The 23,723-nt window shown below is 35.9% G+C and overlaps 1 protein-coding gene across 1 annotated transcript in view; it reads left to right on the top strand.

Annotated features, from left to right (window-relative positions):
• Positions 1-23,723, top strand: part of LOC142346296 (uncharacterized) — a 56,031-nt gene that overhangs the window by 17,629 nt on the left and 14,679 nt on the right. The window contains exon 2 of the mRNA XM_075398811.1: positions 21,342-22,391. Within this exon, the coding sequence (XP_075254926.1) occupies positions 21,452-22,391 (940 nt within the window). The 5' untranslated portion in view covers positions 21,342-21,451. The remainder of the gene's footprint in view (positions 1-21,341; positions 22,392-23,723) is intronic.

Below are 23,723 nucleotides of genomic sequence, written 5' to 3'. Positions count from 1 at the left end.
AAATTAGCGCTAGGAGACAGTTCAAAGATAAATACTGATTGAAGTCTGAAGTAATTCAAGTTCAACTCAACATTAGTCATGCTCGAAATGTGTGAGCACATGAATGAAGTACAAGTTGTCGAGAAACAAAAAGGGAATAAGTTTGCTATCTATTAAACTGCACTTCAAAACTCGAACTTCAGAGGACTTCTCGTCAAGATAACCAAGAAGCTTAAAGTTGCTTTTACGTTCACGAAAATCAGTTGACGAAAGATGCAAAACTATTTTGTCAACAACGTCATAGAGCTGAACAGCGCACATAATCACTGAATCTTGCTCAATGAATAACAAGATCTGGCCTACCAAAGTTTCGTTCTCCGAAGAAAAAGAAACAAAACTGTTTGATTCAGATCTTGTGCATAATTGGCTGTCCAGATTAAATTTGCCTCGATATCTGCAGATATCTGCAACCAGGCTCCGGGAAACTTGCTTTGAAAATTTTCGTACACTTCGTTTTGCTTCATAGAATAATCCTCATTCAAGCTGCTTTGTTTGCCCCTCAACGTCTCCAGAAAGCCTGTTATATTATCATCTTTCACCTCCAAGGCATCAAAGTGTCTGTTCCGAATGTATCGTTTGACAATGAGGCTGCACGTATTGAAAGTGCCAGTTAAGGTCCTGATAAGATGATTATAAGCACTTTCGAACATTGTTGCTGACGTAGTCCACAGGGGCCCAAAAAACGTGCATTGCCATGCTAAATGTCGAAGCAGATGGAAATTAATGGACTCGAATTTTTTTAAAGGATAACGAAGGGACATGTTGTAGCAGAAAGCTTCTAAAAGGTAACCACAAAACTCAGCGTCGGCATCACTTTCGTACATAGAGCGGAGTGAGAAGACCAAGTAATTGAGACTTTGCAGATTCGACTGATGCGCCACGGAGCTTTCTGGATAAGTTTGGAACACAATTGGCCCAAAATAAAGCAGGAAAGTTTTCAGTTCGCTAGCTTTGAAGTGCTCACGTGATGTCAATGATCCAATCGATCTCTTGAATTCGCTTGGTAAGACAACTTGTTTTGTGGCGCCATCAATTATTTCTAATTCGACGGAGCTCAGCTGTTCAGCAAAAAAGTTGATCAAGCAACTACTTTGAGACATTGGTGCATTGTGTCAACGGGACAAATCAACGGGAGATTTGGAATTATTTTGAACAGATATGAGCGCCCCTTCACTCCAAGCGTGTCAACCTCTGGATCTTTCTCCTTTCTACTTTTCCTCTCTTCTACACACCCACTCTCAAATTGCCTTACAAGGTACTCGTGCATCCCAGGATCACGCATTGTAAAAGTTTCATTGTTCGGATACGAGCGACTACCTGGATATTTTTGCACGCCTCGCATGATACACAAACCGCATCCATAGTATCCGTTGAACTTTTTCATTTGCAGGACGTCATGCTTGCAAACAAGATCCAGTATCACAAAAACAGTTGTAAACTTCAGTTCGTATTCCACCCCTTTCACTTTACTCTTCCTGTTTTTCGATATTTCAGAAGAATAGTGATCAAATATCGAATCCCAGTGTATACTTCCTTTGCCATACCACAAGGAACACAGAAAAATGTTATCAAATGAAGCTCGTAGTTTCGGTGGTAGGTCAGCCAGAGCAACCCAAACAGGATAAGCCGAGCAGTCACTGGACTCTTGCACCCGAACTCCATCTGTATTGAGAATAAGCTTGAAAGTGACTGTATTTCCATCGAACAAATCTGCGAGCTTCAGATCTGTTTTGGTATCTGGATTAGCATAGGCTAAAATTTCATTTTTGTACTTTTCAATTTTTTCCTGAATTTTATCAGCAAAACTCAGAAAAGTAACTAGCCCACTGCCGTTAGCCTCTGTCCCTTTGATGTATCGGTCAGTTAATTTCCTTGTTTCATTTTTTATGAAATTGGGGGCCGGTAAATTGTCTTGCGGATGAAGTATTTTGTGCCACTTCAGGAGGTCATACAACGCTTAGTCAGGTAAACAATGCCTTGCAACAACTCCAAACAAAGCCATTGATGCATTATGAGCAAGGACATTTTGATTGCAACCCAGAGGGGCTGACGAGAAAGAAAATTCGACTTCCTGGTCTTGCTTTTTTTCTTCAGCCTCATCACTTGATTCTTCTTCGGACTGCGATTGTGGAACTGAAGTGGCATCTTGAGTAGAAATCTCAGACTCAAATTTATTACTATATAGAGTTGCACGCTCATGCGTTCTTTATATCTTGTCATCAAGCGAAATTTCTAACTCCGAAGATTTGCTAGAATCTACTTGATGAATGAATGTCCGAATTTGTCGACTTGCTGAATCGTCAACCAGTCTTCTCTTCACTTTCCGTTTTCGTTGACTTGAATTTCGTCTTTTTCTGTGAGTTTGAGAAATGATAGGGGTCGTGGAACTTGATTGACTTGCTGAATACTGTGATCCAGTAATTGATGATTCTGTCGATTGGCGACGACTGATTGGAATCTGGAGCGTTGAAGACTCTTGAGGATTTTCCTGCATCAAACTTTTGTGTTTTTCTGTATGTGGGCATCTACATTTTAGCCGACCATCTTTGAAGTAATTTGAACCGTAACTTACGGTGATTTCTTCATAGGGCTGTACAGAAGTTATTACTTTAAGGAAAACGCATTTGTTATGCGGAAGGAAGGTGCTGGCGTAACCAACAAAAAATTGTGTGTTAGGAGATCAGGAGTGATTGTCGAAACGAATCGGGCCGAGTGAGACTTGTTCATCGGCGTCCAACTCACCCCGCATGACTGAAAGATCGGACATTCCGTTTTGAAGCTCGGCAGGGACGCTTTTGACAGGGCCGACAGGAAATGGCCTAAGGGGTTCAAGTGATGGCTTCAAAACTCTGCCTGTATGATTAAATAGTCCAAAGCCTCCAAATTTGTCTGGTAAGATCTGGAAACCAGATTGAACACACTGCTCATAGAGGTCTTTCAGCGAATAATACTTTTTGTAATACTTTTCATAAGCTTTTTGTCAAACTTCAGACAACTTTCAAATTCTTCGAAACTGTTTAAAGGCAGCATTGACTCGAGAGATACATCAAAATCTTTGAGTAATTGACTAACCACTTGCCCATCCGCAATAACTAGGTCTTCACAATTAATCATAATTCTGCAAAAACTGGGAAACGATTTAGAAACGAGTTGCTGTAAAAAGAAAAACTCAAAAACCCGGTGAATAAAAAAAAAAGAAGGTAAAAAATCAAACATTGCCTTGGTGACCGTTTTTAGGTGAATATCAGGTTCTCGAAGAAAAAACAGCCTTTTAATAGTTGAATTACCTGAAAGGTTAAATATATAAAAATGTATATAAAAAATTGGGATTGCAGAATTGATTAACGTTAAAACATGAAAACAAAATAAAACTCATTGAACAAGCAATCAAAATTGTACTATAAAATATACAACTAAACGTGATCTGAGGCATAAAACTCAGAGAAAGAACAAACACGTAGATATACTGATCAGTTTATCACAAGCAATTACTAATCTGTAAAGGTGTTCTCAAAAGTCGAAGAAAGTAAAACTTTCAGTTAGATTTTGCAGTTCAAACTATAAGATCTCTTCAGTTGGACTCAATCACTGTTGTTCCACCGTCCTTTTTCTACAGTCCTTTCCATACTGATTAGCCGCTTTTCTCGCCTCCTCGCATGCCAGCTTCGGGGTATCAGGGTATTTCTGCTTCACGACATCTAAATGCAAAAAAACTTCTAAATGCGCTTTATTAGTCATGCTGCTTTATTAAAAGTAACGGTTTTTCTCTTGTTTTCGAGCTTTAGCATCTCAGATTGAAAGTCAAAGCGAAAAAGTTACAAGGTGGGAAAAGTGAACAAGTTTCAACAAAACCAAAAAAATTAAAGGTTCCTACTCATAAACTTCTCCAGAAGGTATTCAGGAGCTGCCGTCCTGCCGTCATCCTCCCTCCGTCTAGGCGCAAGAATAAAGTTCCCACGATCACTTTCGCTGAAAAGCCTGTCATAAAGTGCCCTAGCCAGCTTTCCAACAACGGCCCCTGCATGGATGGACATCAGGTCTTCGCCCTCGTGGAGAATTACTTTGCTATGTGTAGCTCGTGAAGGGTGTTCGTCTACACTACGGAAGCCATGCATGTCCACAAAACAGACCTCCTTCAGATCAGCAGTCTATAAAAAGTGCCTATATCGCAAAATTGTAGCAAAAACCTATATCTATCAGATGAGGAAAAGTGAAACAAAAAACTGTTTTCAAATATTCAGTTTCTGATGACAACGGTATAAAAGAAATGGAGAGCAAGCTTACTTTCTGTTCGATTCTAGAGCACAGATTTGTCCTCTTTGTTTCCTCCTTCTTCTTTTGCTCTAGAAAAGCTTTTCGCAGTGCGTGCATCTCTAGGGCATAAGAATTTAAGAACTCATTGAGCAGCGGGCAGTTTGGACCACAGTCAGGGTTGTCCTCGTTTCGCGCTGTATTGTCAAAAGTAAGACTAGGTTGAATCGAAGAGCATGGCTGCGTGAAAACCTCTTGTTCATCCTGGATACAAAAAAAAATCAAATTGGCCTACTCGTCAATTAAAATAGAATGAACCAGCTAGTGAACTTTGCAAAATTTACAATTTTTGTTGCCTGAAACCTTTTCAATTTGTAATGATTGAAAAATACCTGTTCACGAATCCGGCTTTGGTTGACCACTGGCTGCTGATTTGAGCTTGCCTTAAACTTCTTGGCTTTCCCACTTTCCTCGCCCAGTGTAATTGCCGTGCTCGTCATATTCCGTGCACGAGTTGAGCTCAAAAAGTCGACTTCTGCTACCAACGGAGCTTTCGATGCTGTCAGAATTGTTGTCTTCAGATCCGAAGGCCGTTTTCCCGAGTCCATCTCTGCTTGGTAACTCAACATCGCCCATTCTACAAACTTCAATTTTCCTTTGGTCAAAAGTCGACAGGGATATATATATATATCCTCCTTCCTCCTCAAGTCCTAGCTCTGACCCTCAATAATGCTCAACTTTTGCGACGGTTTGAGCTTTTCAGGCCACTTTGTGCTATTTAGACTTTTTGTCCACAAAGAGCCAGGCCATTTTGTTTGACACAAGGTTTTCCTGGATTGCATTCTCTCTTTCGGCTTCTGAGTCGAAGTGAAAGTTTTTCTTTGCCTGCTCTTGACGCGATGTTCTTTTCATTTTTAACACTATGAAAAACTTCAATCGAATTGAGAAAGGAAAAATGAAGACATAGTAAAATGCTTTAGAAATTCTTCCAAATCATCTTTTTTCTCCCTTTACTTTTGTCATATCTACCATTCTAATTCATCTTAATTTTCTCTCTTTCATTTCTTGAAGAAAATCACTATTGGTAAACATACCAAATTTTAGAGAACTTTATGAGGAAAACAAAGATTACTACTATCAATGCTGGAAAACATTGTAAATCAATAACTCTCTCTCTAAACATCCTTAAATTTGATGAATGAAAAACTGCGCCTCGTCAGTGTTGAACAAAATAAGCAACTAAAATTACTGCACCTTTCCAAAAAAAAAGAAAACTACTCTATACAAAATGAACTAATTATCACTGTCAGGTGAAGCTAAGGGGTTTTATCATTTTGCTGAGACTACTGCTCTCTGTTTGCTCCATCAGCCGGTTCCATTTGTGAGGGAGCGCTGGATTTGTTCTTATTAACTTTCTTAGAATCTGTGCTCCTCTTCAGCTGCTCACACCAGAATGGATCTGATTTCCTCTTTTTGTATCTCAGGGAGTCAATACCAGATTTGTTCGCGGAGGTTCGCGCTTCGGAATATGCACCAGGCCACAGTCGGGGTGGAAAATTTTTCTTTACCAGGTCCAAAAAAATTGTAAGTGCAATCTGGTGTAATTATCTTAAATTATCTAAAAGCCAAAATAAAATTGCTTTTCTGAATTTTCCTTTGCTCTATACTTATTATTAACACGTTCTTCCCAATTACCGTCCTCAATTTTTTTAGAATTTTGTAGTTGAAGTCTACCTTTAAAAAGTTTGGTTCTTTTTGGCGAAGTAGGTTTTCTCACTTCGCTGTATAGTGGGGGAGATAATTTCTGTTTAGTGTCCGTTTTCACCCCACAGAGCAACTCGCAGAACTTTTCCGTACTGCCCGGGCTTGTCATTTCTTGGTAAGCTCTCAAGATTGACACCGTTGTAAACACTAGGTGGCTGTTCTCCTTGGTCTTGCTCCTCATCTTCGCCTTCCTGGGTAGTCTTTTTACTGACTTCTCTCTAAAATTATTATTGGGCGTCCTGATCCATTAGTTAGACCATTACAATAGTTATACCGTCCTAATAGGGCTTGAGACATTCATACCTAACTTTCTTAATAAATAGTAGCTACCATCTAAAGCTAAGTTTTCTTAATCGAGTATAAAGCAGACTATTTTTTATAACATTCAAAAACCCTTACAACAATTTTCAAATTCTGCAGTTGCTGTTCCAACTTCTTGTTGCATTCAGCGATGGTTTTGTTGTGACTCTGGATCAATGTTGAGATAAACTCCTTGTTTTCTTTCAGAAGTTCTTCAACGTTGGCGTGGTTTCTGCATTTCTAAACAACCAGTATTTACATTGACACAGCTTTCAAGAAAAGTATTCCATTTAATGCGCCCCTATAATGACAAAGGTTTTTGAAGCTTTTCGAGTCAAAAAAGAATTTCACCAAATAATTTCCCTTTTGACCTGACGTCTCTAGCAACTCTAATTTGACTAATCTAAACCAATACAAAACTAATATTACTCTTACCAAAGTCCCCGGCGTTTGAGAGATGTTCTCAGGTGTACCTGTTGCACTGCTTGTCCACCTTGTACCACTGGTTGGCGTAGAAAGCAGGTCTCGTACACTTTGTTCAAAGAAGGCCGAATAGATCTCGCTAAATTTCTGAAATTCAGCATTCATTGCTGCTGGTGGCCCATGCTTCAGGAGGACGCATTCAGTGTCACCATTCTCTAACTTCAATGTTACTTTATCATCTTCCTTCATCTGCATTCTTTGATTTATTGCCAACTCCTTTGTCCGACGGGGTCGAATACGGATAGTTTTATGACCTGGCATGATTCTGTTAGAAACACAAATTCAATTCTGAATGGCATCTTTATCTGAAAATAAGAGTGTTATTGAGAACCTTAATGAAATACTACAGTTCAACTGATATGAATAGCAGAAGGCCGACTGAGAACACATAGCTTATTGTCAAAACTTGTGAAATTAAAAGGGATGCATCAGGAAATTAGAATAACGCAAAGCTTACAAAACAACTCAATTAAGTCAACAAAAGATTACTTCTGGGAGCTTGGCAACAATAACTCAACAAAGTTCTAAATTTAACCTCTAAACAATCTCTTCATCTAAATATAGTTCAAATGCCATTGGGTAGATCGTCGCTCATGTGGCTAGAATGAACGGAAACTGTCGTTTCAAAGCTAACGTCTGCTGTCAGATCAACAATTTCAGCATTAGCCCTCTCTAAAGTATTGATTCGTTCATCGAGTTGCCTGATTTGAGCCTTAAGTACATTCAGTTCTCTGAGAGGACTGCTAACAGATGTTGTAGAATGACCAACATTTTTTACATTAGCCGCAGGACTCCTTTCATTAATAAGAGCACTCCCAGTGTAAACGATAACAGTTTGATGCATTGTCAAACCTGAAAAAACGTGGGCAAAAACCTCTTGATTTAGAATCCAATTGCAATAGGAAACTCCTACTACTATTTCCAGAGGCAAGCTATAGCAAAAATTTCTTTGGTAATATACTTTAGGTACAAGTGGTATAGTCCATACCGAGTTTGGTTCACTTTGGACAACTCTATGACTTAATCAAAAAGACCTCTATTTTTAAAAATTATTTAAAATTAATTATTCGAATTAATCGGAAACTAACGTACGAAAAGCTAACTTTTTTCCTAGAAAAGCAATAGCAAAAATTGTTTTTGTTTTACACTCTAGGTACATATAGTATACTCCATACCGATTTTGATTCGATTTGAACAACTCCTTGATCCGACGAAAAAGGCCTATTTTTAAAATTACTTATTTGAAATAATCGCAAATTTAGGTATCAAAACGTAACATTTTTCCTAGACAATCTATAACAAAAACTTCTTTTGCATTACACTCTGGGTACACATGGGATACTCCATACCAGGTTTGGTTCGATTTGGACAACTATATGACCTAATCAAAAAGACCTATTTTTAAAAATTATTTAAAATTATTTATTCGAATTAATTGGATATTAACGTACGAAGCGCTAACTTTTTTCCTAGTCGAGCTATAGCAAAAATTCTTGTTGTTTTTTACTCTAGATACCCATGGGATACTCCATGCAGGTTTGGTTCGATTTGAACAACTCCATGACCCGATGAAAAATACAATATTCAGAAATTAAATATTGTATTTTTCGTCGGGTCAAGGAGTTGTCCAAATCGAACCGAACTCGGTATGGAGTATCCCAATTGTACCTAGAGTGTAAAACAAAAAGAACCTTTGCTATAACTTGCGTAGGAAAAAAGTTAGAATTTCATACGGAAATTTGCGATTATTTCGAATAATTTTCGATTTTAGAATTTTAAAAATAGGTCTTTTTCTTCGGATCAAGGATTCGTTCAAATCAAACCAAAATTGGTATGGAGTATACCATGTGTACCTAGATTATAAAACAAAAAGAATTTTTGCTATAGCTTGCGTAGGAAAAAATATAGTATTTCATACGGAAATTTGCAATTATTTCGATCGAAATAATCGCAAATTTCCGTATGAAAACCTAATTTTTTTCCTGGAAAATCTATAGCAAAAACTTCTTTTGCATTACACTCTAGGTACATATGGGATACTCCATACCAGGTTTGGTTCGATTTGGACAACTACATGACCTAATCAAAAAGACCTATTTATAAAAATTATTTAAAATTAAATATTCGAATTAATCGGAAATTAACGTACGAAAAGCTAACTTTTTTCCTGGACAAGCTATAGCAAAAATTCTTTTTTTTTCACTCTAGGTACCCATGGAATACTACATACCGAGTTTGATTCAATTTGGACAACTCCTTGACCCGACGAAAAATACCTAATTTTAAAATTCGCTACTCGCGAAATTCGCAATAGTCCGTATGAAAAACTAACTTTTTTTCCTAGTCAAGCTATAGAAAAAATTCTTGTGGTTTTTACTCTAGATTCCCATGGGATACTCCATGCCAGGTTTGGTTCGGTTTGAACAACTCCTTGACCCGATGAAAAACACAATTTAGAAATTAAATATTCGAATATATAATTTCTAAATATAGTATTTTTTGTCGGGTCAAGGTGTTGTCCAAATCGAACCGAAGTCGGCATGGAGTATATAATGTGTACCTAGATTATGAAACAAAAGAATTTTTGCTATAGCTTGCGTAGGAAAAAAGTTAGTATTTCATACGGAAATTTGCGAATTTCGCGAGTAACGAATTTTAAAATTAGGTCTTTTTCGTCGGGTCAAGGAGTTGTCCAAATTGAACCAAACTCGGTATGTAGTATTCCATCGGTACCTAGAGTGAAAAAGCAAAAAGAATTTTTGCTATAGCTTGTTTAGGAAAAAAGTTAGCTTTTCGTAAGTTAATTTCCGATTAATTGGAATAATTAATTTTAAATAATTATTAAAAATAGGTCTTTTTGATTAGGTCATGTAGTTGTCCAAATCGAACCAAACCTGGTATGGAGTATCCCATATGTACCTAGAGTGTTATGCAAAAGAAGTTTTTGCTATAGATTTTCTAGAAAAAAAGTTAGGTTTTCATACGGAAATTTGCGATTATTTCGATCGAAATAATCGCAAATTTCCGTATGAAATACTAACTTTTTTCCTACGCAAGCTATAGCAAAAATACTACATACCGAGTTTGGTTCAATTTGGACAACTCCTTGACCTGACGAAAAATATCTAATTTTAAAATTCGTTACTCGCGAAATTCGCAACAGTCCGTATGAAAAACTAACTTTTTTCCTAGTCAAGCTATAGCAAAAATTCTTGTGGTTTTTTACTCTAGATACCCATGGGATACACCATGCCAGGTTTGGTTCGGTTTGAACAACTCCTTGACCCGATGAAAAACACAATTTAGAAATTAAATATTCGAATATATAATTTGTAAATATAGTATTTTTTGTCGGGTCAAGGTGTTGTCCAAATCGAACCGAACTCGGCATGGAGTATATAATGTGTACCTAGATTATAAAACAAAAGAATTTTTGCTATAGCTTGCGTAGGAAAAAAAGTTAGTATTTCATACGGAAATTTGCGAATTTCGCGAGTAACGAATTTTAAAATTAGGTTTTTTCGTCGGGTCAAGGAGTTGTCCAAATTGAACCAAACTCGGTATGTAGTATTCCATCGGTACCTAAAGTGAAAACCAAAAAAATTTTTTGCTATAGCTTGTCTATGAAAAAAGTTAGCTTTTCGTAAGTTAATTTCCGATTAATTGGAATAAAGAATTTTAAATAATTTTTAAAAATAGGTCTTTTTGATTAGGTCATGTAGTTGTCCAAATCGAACCAAACCTGGTATGGAGTATCCCATATGTACCTAGAGTGTTATGCAAAAGAAGTTTTTGCTATAGATTTTCTAGCAAAAAAGTTAGGTTTTCATACGGAAATTTGCGATTATTTCGATCGAAATAATCGCAAATTTCCGTATGAAATACTAACTTTTTTCCTACGCAAGCTATAGCAAAAATACTACATACCGAGTTTGGTTCAATTTGGACAACTCTTTGACCCGACGAAAAATACCTAATTTTAAAATTCGTTACTCGCGAAATTCGCAATAGTCCGTATGAAAAACTAACTTTTTTCCTAGTCAAGCTATAGCAAAAATTCTTGTGGTTTTTTACTCTAGATACCCATGGGATACTCCATGCCAGGTTTGGTTCGGTTTGAACAACTCCTTGACCCGATGAAAAACACAATTTAGAAATTAAATATTCGAATATATAATTTGTAAATATAGTATTCTTTGTCGGGTCAAGGTGTTGTCCAAATCGAACCGAACTCGGCATGGAGTATATAATGTGTACCTAGATTATAAAACAAAAGAATTTTTGCTATAGCTTGCGTAGGAAAAAAAGTTAGTATTTCATACGGAAATTTGCGAATTTCGCGAGTAACGAATTTTAAAATTAGGTTTTTTCGTCGGGTCAAGGAGTTGTCCAAATTGAACCAAACTCGGTATGTAGTATTCCATCGGTACCTAGAGTGAAAACCAAAAAATTTTTTTGCTATAGCTTGTCTAGGAAAAAAGTTAGCTTTTCGTAAGTTAATTTCCGATTAATTGGAATAAATAATTTTAAATAATTTTTAAAAATAGGTCTTTTTGATTAGGTCATGTAGTTGTCCAAATCGAACCAAACCTGGTATGGAGTATCCCATATGTACCTAGAGTGTTATGCAAAAGAAGTTTTTGCTATAGATTTTCTAGAAAAAAAGTTAGGTTTTCATACGGAAATTTGCGATTATTTCGATCGAAATAATCGCAAATTTCCGTATGAAACACTAACTTTTTTCCTACGCAAGCTATAGCAAAAATTCCGTTTGCATTACACTCTAGGTACACATGGGATACTAAATACCGATTTTGGTTTGATTTGGACAAGTCCTAGACCCGACGAAAAAGACCTATTTTTAAAATTCGTTATTCGCGAAATTCGAAAATTTCCGTATGAAAACATAACTTTTTTCCTAGAAAAGCTATAGCAAAAATTCCTTTCACATTACAATCTAGGTACGTATGGGGTACTACATACCATTTTTGGTTCGATTTGGACAAGTCCTTGACCCGACGAAAGAGACCTATTTTTAAAATTCTAACTCGGAAATTATTCGAAATAATCGCAAATTTCCGTATGAAATACTAACTTTTTTCCTACGCAAGCTATAGCAAAAATTCTTTTCCTTTTACACTCTAAGTATACATGGGATACTCCATAGCGAGTTTGGTTTGATTTGGACAACTCCTTGACCCGACGAAAAAGACCTATTTTTAAAATTCGTTATTCGCGAAAATCGAAAATTTCGGTATGAAAACCTAACTTTTTTCCTAGAAAAGCTATTGCAAAAAATTTTTTTTCATTACCATCTAAGTACACGTGGGATACTCTACACCGATTTTGGTTTGATTTGGACAAGTCCTAGACCCGACGAAAAAGACCTATTTTTAAAATTCGTTATTCGCGAAATTCGAAAATTTCTTATGAAAACCTAACTTTTTTCCTAGAAAAGCTATAGCAAAAATTCCTTTTACATTACAATCTAGGTACATATGGGGTACTACATACCATTTTTGGTTCGATTTGGACAAGTCCTTGACCCGACGAAAGAGACCTATTTTTAAAATTCTAACTCGAAAATTATTCGAAATAATCGCAAATTTCCGTATGAAATACTAACTTTTTTCCTACGCAAGCTATAGCAAAACTTCTTTTCGTTTTGCACTCTAAGTCTACTTGGGATACTCCATAGCGAGTTTGGTTTGATTTGGACAACTCCTTGACCCGACGAAAGAGACCTATTTTTAAAATTCGTTATTCGCGAAATTCGAAAATTTCCGTATGAAAACCTAACTTTTTTCCTAGAAAAGCTATTGCAAAAAATCTTTTTTCATTACCATCTAGGTACACGTGGGATACTCTACACCGATTTTGGTTTGATTTGGACAAGTCCTAGACCCGACGAAAAAGACCTATTTTTAAAATTCGTTATTCGCGAAATTCGAAAATTTCCGTATGAAAACCTAACTTTTTTCCTAGAAAAGCTATAGCAAAAACTCTTTTTACATTACAATCTAGGTACTTCTGGGATACTACATACCAATTTTGGTTCAATTTGGACAAGTCCTTGACCCGACGAAAGAGACCTATTTTTAAAATTCTAACTCGAAAATTATTCAAAATAATCGCAAATTTCCGTATGAAATACTAACTTTTTTCCTACGCAAGCTATAGCAAAAATTCCGTTTGCATTACACTCTAGGTACACAAGGGATACTAAATACCGATTTTGGTTTGATTTGGACAAGTCCTAGACCCGACGAAAAAGACCTTTTTTTAAAATTCGTTATTCGCGAAATTCGAAAATTTCCGTATGAAAACCTAACTTTTTTCCTAGAAAAGTTATAGCAAAAATTCCTTTTACATTACAATCTAGGTACATATGGGGTACTACATACCATTTTTGGTTCGATTTGGACAAGTCCTTGACCCGACGAAAGAGACCTATTTTTAAAATTCTAACTCGAAAATTATTCGAAATAATCGCAAATTTCCGTATGAAATACTAACTTTTTTCCTACGTAAGCTCTAGCAAAAATTCCGTTTGCATTACACTCTAGGTACACATGGGATACTCTACACCGATTTTGGTTTGATTTGGACAAGTCCTTGACCCGACGAAAGAGACCTATTTTTAAAATTCTAACTCGAAAATTATTCGAAATAATCGCAAATTTCCGTATGAAATACTAACTTTTTTCCTACGCAAGCTATAGCAAAAATTCTTTTCGTTTTACACTCTAAGTATACATGGGATACTCCATAGCGAGTTTGGTTTGATTTGGACAACTCCTTGACCCGACGAAAAAGACCTATTTTTAAAATTCGTTATTCGCGAAATTCGAAAATTTCCGTATGAAAACCTAACTTTTTTCCTAGAAAAGCTATTGCAAAAAATCTTTTTTCATTACCATCTAGGTACACGTGGGATACTCTACACCGATTTTGGTTTGATTTGGACAAGTCCTAGACCCGACGAAAAAGACCTATTTTTAAAATTCGTTATTCGCGAAATTCGAAAATTTCAGTATGAAAACCTAACTTTTTTCCTAGAAAAGCTATAGCAAAAACTCTTTTTACATTACAATCTAGGTACTTCTGGGATACTACATACCAATTTTGGTTCAATTTGGACAAGTCCTTGACCCGACGAAAGAGACCTATTTTTAAAATTCTAACTCGAAAATTAATCGAAATAATCGCAAATTTCCGTATGAAATACTAACTTTTTTCCTACGCAACCTATAGCAAAAGTTCTTTTTGTTTTACACTCTAAGTATACATTGGATACTCCATAGCGAGTTTGGTTTGATTTGGACAACTCCTTGACCCGACGAAAAAGACCTATTTTTAAAATTCGTTATTCGCGAAATTCGAAAATTTCCGTATGAAAACCTAACTTTTTTCCTAGAAAAGCTATAGCAAAAAATCTTTTTTCATTACCATCTAGGTACACGTGGGATACTCTACACCGATTTTGGTTTGATTTGGACAAGTCCTTGAACCGACGAAAAAGACCTATTTTTAAAATTCTAAAATCGAAATTTATTCGAAATAATCGCAAATTTCCGTATGAAATACTAACTTTTTTCCTACGCAAGATATATTAAAAAATTTTTCGTTTTACATTCTGGGTATACATGGGATACTGCATACCAAGATTGGTTCGATTTGGACAACTCCTTGACCCGACGAAAAAGACCTATTTTTAAAATTCGTTAATCGCGAAATTCGCAAATTTTGGTATGAAAACCTAACTTTTTTCCTAGAAAAGCTATTGCAAAAAATCTTTTTTCATTACCATCTAGGTACACGTGGGATACTCTACACCGATTTTGGTTTGATTTGGACAAGTCCTAGACCCGACGAAAAAGACCTATTTTTAAAATTCGTTATTCGCGAAATTCGAAAATTTCCGTATGAAAACCTAACTTTTTTCCTAGAAAAGCTATAGCAAAAACTCTTTTTACATTACAATCTAGGTACTTCTGGAATACTACATACCAATTTTGGTTCAATTTGGACAAGTCCTTGACCCGACGAAAGAGACCTATTTTTAAAATTCTAACTCGAAAATTATTCGAAATAATCGCAAATTTCCGTATGAAATACTAACTTTTTTCCTACGCAAGCTATAGCAAACGTTCTTTTTGTTTTACACTCTAAGTATACATTGGATACTCCATAGCGAGTTTGGTTTGATTTGGACAACTCCTTGACCCGACGAAAAAGACCTATTTTTAAAATTCGTTATTCGCGAAATTCGAAAATTTCCGTATGAAAACCTAACTTTTTTCCTAGAAAAGCTATAGCAAAAAATCTTTTTTCATTACCATCTAGGTACACGTGGGATACTCTACACCGATTTTGGTTTGATTCGGACAAGTCCTTGACCCGACGAAAAAGACCTATTTTTAAAATTCTAAAATCGAAATTTATTCGAAATAATCGCAAATTTCCGTATGAAATACTAACTTTTTTCCTACGCAAGATATATTAAAAAAATTTTCCTTTTACATTCTGGTTATACATGGGATACTCCATACCAAGATTGGTTCGATTTGGACAACTCCTTGACCCGACGAAAAAGACCTATTTTTAAAATTCGTTAATCGCGAAATTCGCAAATTTCGGTATGAAAACCTAACTTTTGTCCAAGCTATAGCAAAAATTTATTTTGTTTTACACTTTAGGTACATATGGGACACTCCATACCGAGTTTGGTTTGATTTGGACAAGTCCTTGACCCGACGAAAGAGACCTATTTTTAAAATTCTAACTCGAAATTCATTCGAAATATTCGCAAATTTCTGTATGAAATACTAACTTTTTTCCTACGCAAGCTATAGCAAAAATTCTTTTCGATTTACACTCTAGGTGCCCATGGAATACTACATATCGAGTTTGGTACGATTTGGGCAACTCCTTGACCCGACGAAAAAGACCTATTTTTAAAATTCGTTCTTTGCGAAATTCGAAAATTTCCGTATGAAAACTTTTTTTTTCCTAGAAAAGCTATAGCAAAAAATCTTTTTACATTACCATCTAGGTACACGTGGGATACTCTACACCAATTTTGGTTCGATTTGGACAAGTCCTTGACCCGACGAAAAAGACCTATTTTTAAAATTTTAAAATCGAAATTTATTCGAAATAATCGCAAATTTCCGTATGAAATACTAACTTTTTTCCTACGCAAGATTTGGAAAATTTTTTTCGTTTTACATTTTGGGTGTACATGGGATACTCGATACCGAGTTTGGTTCGATATGGACAACTCCTTGACCCGACGAAAAAGACCTATTTTTAAAATTCGTTAATCGCGAAATTCGCAAATTTCGGTCTGAAAACCTAACTTTTTTCCTAGAAAAGCTATAGCAAAAATTTCTTTTGTTTTACACTTTAGGTTCACATGGGACACTCCATGCCGAGTTTGGTTCGATTTTGACAACTCCTTGACCCGATGAAAAAGACCATTTTTTAAAATTCTAACTCGAAATTTATTCGAAATATTCGCAAACTTCCGTATGAAATACTAACTTTTTTCCTACGCAAGCTATAGCAAAAATTCTTTTTGTTTTACACTCTAGGTACCCATGGAATACTACATACCGAGTTTGGTACGATTTGGACAACTTCTTGACCCGACGAAAAAGACCTATTTTTAAAATTCGTTCTTCGCGAAATTCGAAAATTTCCGTATGAAAACCTAACTTTTTTCCTAGAAAAGCTATAGCGAAAAATCTTTTTACATTACCATCTAGGTACACGTGGGATACTCTACACCGATTTCGGTTTGATTTGGACAAGTCCTTGACCCGACGAAAAAGACCTATTTTTAAAATTCTAAAATCGAAATTTATTCCAAATAATCGCAATTTCCGTATGAAATACTAACTTTTTTCCTACGCAAGCTATAGCAAAAATTCATTTTGTTTTACACTCTAGTTACCCATGGAATACTACATACCGAGTTTGATACGATTTGGACAACTCCTTGACCCGATGAAAAAGACCTATTTTTAAAATTCGTTAATCGCGAAGTTCGCAAATTTCCGTATGAAAAGCTAACTTTTTTCCTAGAAAAGCTATAGCAAAAATTCTTTTTGCATTACACACTAGGTACACATGGGATACTCCATACCGATATTCGTTTGATTTGGACAACTCCTTGACCCGATGAGAAAGACCTATTTTTAAAATTCGTTAATCGCGAAATTCGAAAATTTCCGTATGAAAACCTAACTAGAAAAGCTATAGCAAAAATTTCTTTTGTTTTACACTCTAAGTACACATGGGATACTCCATACCGAGTTTGGTTTGATTTGGACAACTCCTTGACCCGACGAAAAAGACCTATTTTTAAACTTCGTTAATCGCGAAGTTCGCAAATTTCGGTATGAAAACCTAACTTTTTTCCTAGAAAAGCTATAGCAAAAATTTCTTTTGTTTTACACTCTACGTACACATGGGATACTCCATACCGAGTTTGGTTTGTTTTGGACAACTCCTTGACCCGATGAAAAAGACCAAAAACTGCATATTTCGCTACAGTACACAATGAAAATCGAGAAATAGGTTTGAATTGATTGATTTTCAGGAAGATCTGTTGGCAATCTAGGGTTTCCCCTGCAAACCGACCGCTAATTGAATGAATTATATAATTTTTATAAATACAACTCATCAATAAAAAGGAGTTTGAAAAGAATCAAGACAATTTTTAAATTCAAAATTCAAAATTTCAAAATTCAAATTGAGAGGTTATAAATTTGACCAATTCAATACTGCTATCTATATAATTCAAGAGTAATTTGATTACGAATTTGATTAAATAATCTAAAATTTGCGACATTTGGAATTGAAGAAAATGCAAAAGAGTCTTTGACTACTACTACTAACTAATCTATCAAACAAAATCAAACAATCAGTAAACAACTTCAGAAAACAATAGCACAATCAGAACGATAAGCTTTTGATTCCAGCATGTGAAATGCTTACGTTTTTTGACAACCTTCATTGCTGGCTTCTTTATAACTGGCATCCTCGATCTACCGTTAAAATCGCACATAAGTTTCCTCAGCTTCCCTATTTTCACCAATTTCATGCCGTTGTATTTGTTCTTCTGGTCTTGCTTTTATAAATCCAACGCCCGACGACAATCAGCAGAGCCATAAAAGTCGATCCATCCATTATACTTCCATTGACACTTATCTTGATATTTTGTGATTGGGCCTCAATTTTCCCAACTTGACTTGCTTGATGCCATTGAACAGCTTTTCCACTTTTCCCAGTGCCTCCCCGGGATGACAATTTGCTGCAAAATTTTCAAACTTGAACGAAATGGCCAAACTTGTGTCAACTTGCGGCTTGTATCTGTACTTGGCCATTTCCGCTTTGCAATCTCGATCAAGCTTCAATTTGGCAACATACGCCTTCTTTCGTTCTCCCCCGGGCATTCAAACTCATCAACAAAACAAGCTACAACCTTATCTTCACTCACGTTACCGTCAAAGTAGCCAAAACAATGCATGTCTAGAAGAACAGGAGGCATATCAACCCAAAATGTCTGAAATCCACCGTTTCCAACGATGTATTGCACGTTTTTCCTCTCTCTGCACCTACGTGCCCATCGACGCGCGGAATCTGAGCCGAGAGCCCCGAGGCACGCGGCGCCCTCCCCCCGGGACAAGCGCACACAAGTGCGCCGGGCCAAATCCAATCAGAGGCCACCCACCGAACCCAATCCAATCTGTTACTACTAATGACTACTTTTCCGACACTCCCTCCTTCATTTGAAACTTTCAATACGATACCACGGGGGTTGGGGGGATGAGGTGGATGGTGGGCGCTGATGGTTGACTGGGCCTGGTATGTGTGCAGAAAAGGGCTTATATCTCGAAAACTAGTGAACCAAATTTAAAAAAATGAAAATGTTTTGGAATCAGCATGAACTGGGGTTTCGACCTAGGGTTTAAAAAAAGTTAGAAAATAACAGGAATCAAAACTCGATTTTCGCCCTTCAGGGTGAATTTGGCTCATTTTCAGTAAAATTTGGGAAATCGAAAAATTGGGCCATGAAACTGGATCGAAAAATTTTGACACTAATCTATTCATAAAGATTATTAAATGAGCAAAAAATGATATAACATGCTTGTAAAAGCGATTTTTGACGAAAAAGTTATTAAACTAAACAACTTTGAAAATTCGAAAGTTTCGCGAAAACCGACCCTGATTTCGGTCTCTACATTGCTCTTGCATTCTCTGGTTTCGCATTACTTTGAAAAGATAATTATATGGTAGTCGAAAGCGTGAGTTCTAGTTTCTTATCATATCAAAAACATGTATGTTATGCGTTTTTTGGGAAAAATTAGTCGAAGTTTGAGAAAAATCACCAGTTTTTGCCTCCAAATCGTCGGATCGTTTGAAATTTTGGATACAAATCAAATGAATGGAAAAAAGAACTATATATATTCTGAAAGTACATTATCAAGCTATCATACACTTTCTAACTAGTCTTTGTCAAAATGTTATTAACAAAAGCTTTTCATGAAGTTCGACAATTCCTTCACCTAATTCAACACTTCTCTGAAAATTTCTTGTAGAAGTCAAGTGATTGGCATTTATTACTACACAAACTCTAATAGTACAGTGTTACGGCTACCAAATGAGTTATCATACACTTTCTAACTAGTATTTTTCAAAAAGTTATTAGCAAAAGTTTTTCATGAAAATCGACAATTTTGGCACCTAATTCAACAAATCTTTGAAAGTTTCTTTCAGAATTCAGAACATTGACATCTGTTACCAAACAAACTCTGAATTTAAACGGCCAAGGCTACCAAATGAGCTATCATAAGCATTTTAACTTGTCTCTTTCAGAAAGTCATTAATAAAAGTTTTTCATGAAGTTCGATAATTTCTTCACCTAATTCAAAAATTCTGTACAATTTCTTATAAAAGTCAAAAGATTGGCATCTGTTACTCCACAATCTCTAAATGTAATTCGTCAAAGCTGCCAAATGAGCTATCATACATATTTTAACTCGTTTCTTTCAGAACGTTATAAGCAAAAGTTTTTCTTGAAGTTCGACGAATTCTTCACCTAATTCAATAATTCTTCAAAATTTCTTATAGAAGTCAAAAAAATGGCATCTGTTACTACACAAACTCTTGCCCCAAACTGATTTGACTTGCCCCAAACTGATTTTTTTGATAAGGTGCAAGTGTAGATTGAAAGTAAATTATAGCAATAGGTCAAAAACCCAGGTTGGGGGGATCGATTTTTTGCTCGATCATATAGAAAAAAGAGATTTAAAATTAAAAATTTTCGAAATTTGCAAAAATTTTGTCTCATTGAACATTTTCCAGTTTCACTTGCAAGGAACTGATTAATTTGGAAAAATCAGGAAGACACTTTGAGAGTAGACTATAACTAAATCTCAACAAGTAGGGATGGTGTGGTTGATTTTTACCTCAATCATATCGAAAAATCTGATTTAAAAATAAAATTTTTCGATATTTTACAAATTTTGTCTCCTTTGAACACTTTCCAATTTGACTTGCTCCAATCTGATTTTCTTGGTAAGATGCAAGTGTAGATTGAACGTAAATTATAGCAAGAGTTCAAAAACCCAGGTTGGGGGGGGGTCGATTTTTTGCTCGATCATATAGAAAAATCTGATTTAAAAATAAAAATTTTCGATATTTTACAAATTTTGTCTCCTTTGAACACTTTCCAAACTGACTTGCCCCAATCTGATTTTCTTGGTAAGACGCAAGTGTAGATTGAAGGTAAATTATAGCAAGAGTTCAAAAACCCAGGTTGGGGGGGGGTCGATTTTTTGCTCGATCATATAGAAAAATCTGATTTAAAAATAAAAATTTTCGATAGTTTACAAATTTTGTCTCCTTTGAACACTTTCCAATTTGACTTGCTCCAAACTGATTTTCTTGGTAAGACGCAAGGGTAGATTGAACGTAAATTATAGCAAGAGTTCAAAAACCCAGGTTGGTGGGGTCGATTTTTTGTTCGGTCATATATCCGTCCACCTTAATTTACACTGTCCTAAAAATAAGGGTGTAAGAGTGTAAAAATAATTGATACTTAATATCAGGGTGGAAATAAGAGTGTAATCTTTTATCCGTCCACCTTAATTTACACTGTCTTAAAAATAAGGGTGAAAGAGTGTAAAAATAATTGATACTTAATATAAGGGTGGAAAAAAGAGTGTAATCTATTGTAATTCCACCCTTAATTACACTTTTTACAAAGAGTGTAAAAAGAGTGGACAAAAGGGTGTAATTAAAGTGTAATTTTTTAAAATTACACTCTTCCACTCTTTTCCCCGATAAATAACAGTGGAAAACGGATTACACCCTAATCCCGGCTAATTAGGGGTGGAATAGGGGTGAAACCTCGGCCCTGGTACTACTCTAAACTTTGACGGGTTTTTCGAAACCAAAATTTTTCTAGCCAACCACTGTATAATTCTTTTCAGACGATATTTGGGAAGTTGAACACTTGTCGGGGTTAACACAGTCTCCTCACAGTCGTCGGAAAACTTCTGTAAATTCAGTGCACGGTTTAATACAAAATTCTGTAACTGGAATGTCAGTACGTATTGTAATTTTGGGCATTTTGGCCTTTTATAAGCCAATTGGCGCAATCATCGACATTGTTGGTCCTCTAGAGTTTCAGCTGGTAAAAAAATTAATATTTGGAGCAAATCATGTGAAATATTTGGACAAAACTGAAGACGGATGCATAGAAGTCTCCGCTGAGACTGTGCCTGGGTCCTACAAAGTTGGCCCCACAAATTACGACTCTATCGTGGTATGTGAGAACGGATATCTGTTTCCTCATGTTTCGGGAGACTCGATTCCTACCAAGTGGGGGGATGGAAATGACTTCGATAGCCCGTCTGTAAACATGATAGCCGTGGCCCTGATTAACAACACCAGACTGGATAACTGGATTGACTATGCATGCCCTGATAACATAAAGGGGGGTTTTACTTCAGAAAAAATTTGCGCGGTGTTCAAAGAAGCTAGCGACAATTATGCAGCGCCAACTTCAGTTGATCTGTACACGTTCCGACCATCGTATGGCGCTAATGCTGTTCGAGCTGATGCAATAAAAGATTGGATAGCTGACGGAGACAATGTTATATCCTCGTATGCGCTTTACGATGATAAACGTACTTTTGGGCAGACCATAATTGAGTACATTTTTGCCCAAACACCTGGCGAGATTTTCGCAAGAGGCGCTGTCAACAACGTCATTGCGAGGGTTATGCTGAGCAGTGAGTACTCCAAAGTGACTGCTGTAGTCACAGATGGTTTCACGCCAAACTGGGGAACTGTGGTATCCTGGTATAAGGTCTCTCAGCCCCCTGAAATTGTTGACAAACAAAACACGTTTCAATTTGTCCTCTCCTGTCAAACATCTCCCACTTCAAGATGTATCACTCTGTTTGACTATTTTGAACTGATGTACATTGAGAATGATGGGATCTATCTTCGAGCAGGAATCAATGGCCCCACACTGGGTAAGATTCAATTGCTATAAGACAGTGGATCGTCAGCGCTCTGATTTAAGTCGTTCTAAAGTCTCTTCATAGACCAAGCTTCGTCTTTTTATACCACTCAACATTCGAGTATGCTCTTCTGGTACGATTTTATTGTCGAATTCGGTCGATAAAATTTTTGTTGAATTTTGGTCTTTTTGATACAATTTTATAGTCGAGTTTGGTCCTTTTTGCAATTTTCTAGTCAATTGTGGTCTTCTGATACCATTTTGTTGTCAAATTTAATCGTTTAAAACAATTTCATAGTATAGTTTTGTATTTTGATACTATTTCAGAGTCAACTTTGGACTTCTGATACCCTTTTATAGTCAAGTTTTGTCTTTGTATTTGTTTTTTATGTGCGGCTCGTGACATAGTCCCATTATTAACAGGCTCAATTGGTTTCCTGAGGTGTTGAAACTTGATCCATTGCCTTTTGCCGTACTTTAAATCTTTTATGATTTTTGAACATATTTGTTTTCAATTATAAAATTCGGTTTTTGAGCTTCGTCTTTTTTAAATATTTTTTGGTCGATTTGTAGCTCAGTCTCTGTAAACGCAGGTCACCACCCGTTTCCAGTGAGCTATAATTTAATCTTTATAACGGTTTTATCTTCAAACATTTGGTTCTCGGCTTTTCTACTACTGTTACTACGCGATATCATAAAAAGTTATATTTTTATTTATTGTACGTTTCTAAGGATTTTTGATCTCTTTTTAATTTATAACAATAACTTTTGATCTCATTGACCTTGAAATTTTGCGCAATCGAACATTGGATAATGAGCAGTCTCAATTGCTTCCTATGTAGATATATATGAACTCTTTAGTGATTTCAGTTGATAACATTAATGAATGACAATAATGTCTGTGAAAATATTTGTTTTCAGAAGAAAAGTATTTTTGAACTTTGCACCTGTTTGCTCTTTTTGTCAACCTAATAACCAGTCCCATTGAGGGCAGGTCCCATATCTTTTCTAATGAAGTATAGGTCAAATTTTTTTGTTTTGGTTTTTATCTGATGCGAGTTTGATTTTGTTATCTTTTTATATTGTAGACACCGAGTTTTGGTCGTAAACTGTGTTTGAATTTGAATTTGAATTTGTTGTTTGAATTTTATTATTGTCCTTTCTAGTAGTCTTATTATCAACAAATCTCATTGGCCCTCTAGCGTGGCCTTATCGTATTTCATTGGTTGTTTTTTGAACGATGTGTATGTTTTTGAAAGTTTTCTATCACTCATCATTTGGCAGCGAATTAAGTCAAGAATGTGGATGAGTGGGGTGGGAATATTATGTACGTACACAGATTAAC

Source organism: Convolutriloba macropyga, chromosome 9 (assembly GCF_964194025.1).
Source record: "Convolutriloba macropyga chromosome 9, txConMacr16.3, whole genome shotgun sequence".
Taxonomy (NCBI): Eukaryota; Metazoa; Xenacoelomorpha; order Acoela; family Convolutidae; genus Convolutriloba; species Convolutriloba macropyga.
Note: the sequence above shows the minus strand (reverse complement) of the source record. Positions and strands in the feature narration are given on the sequence as shown.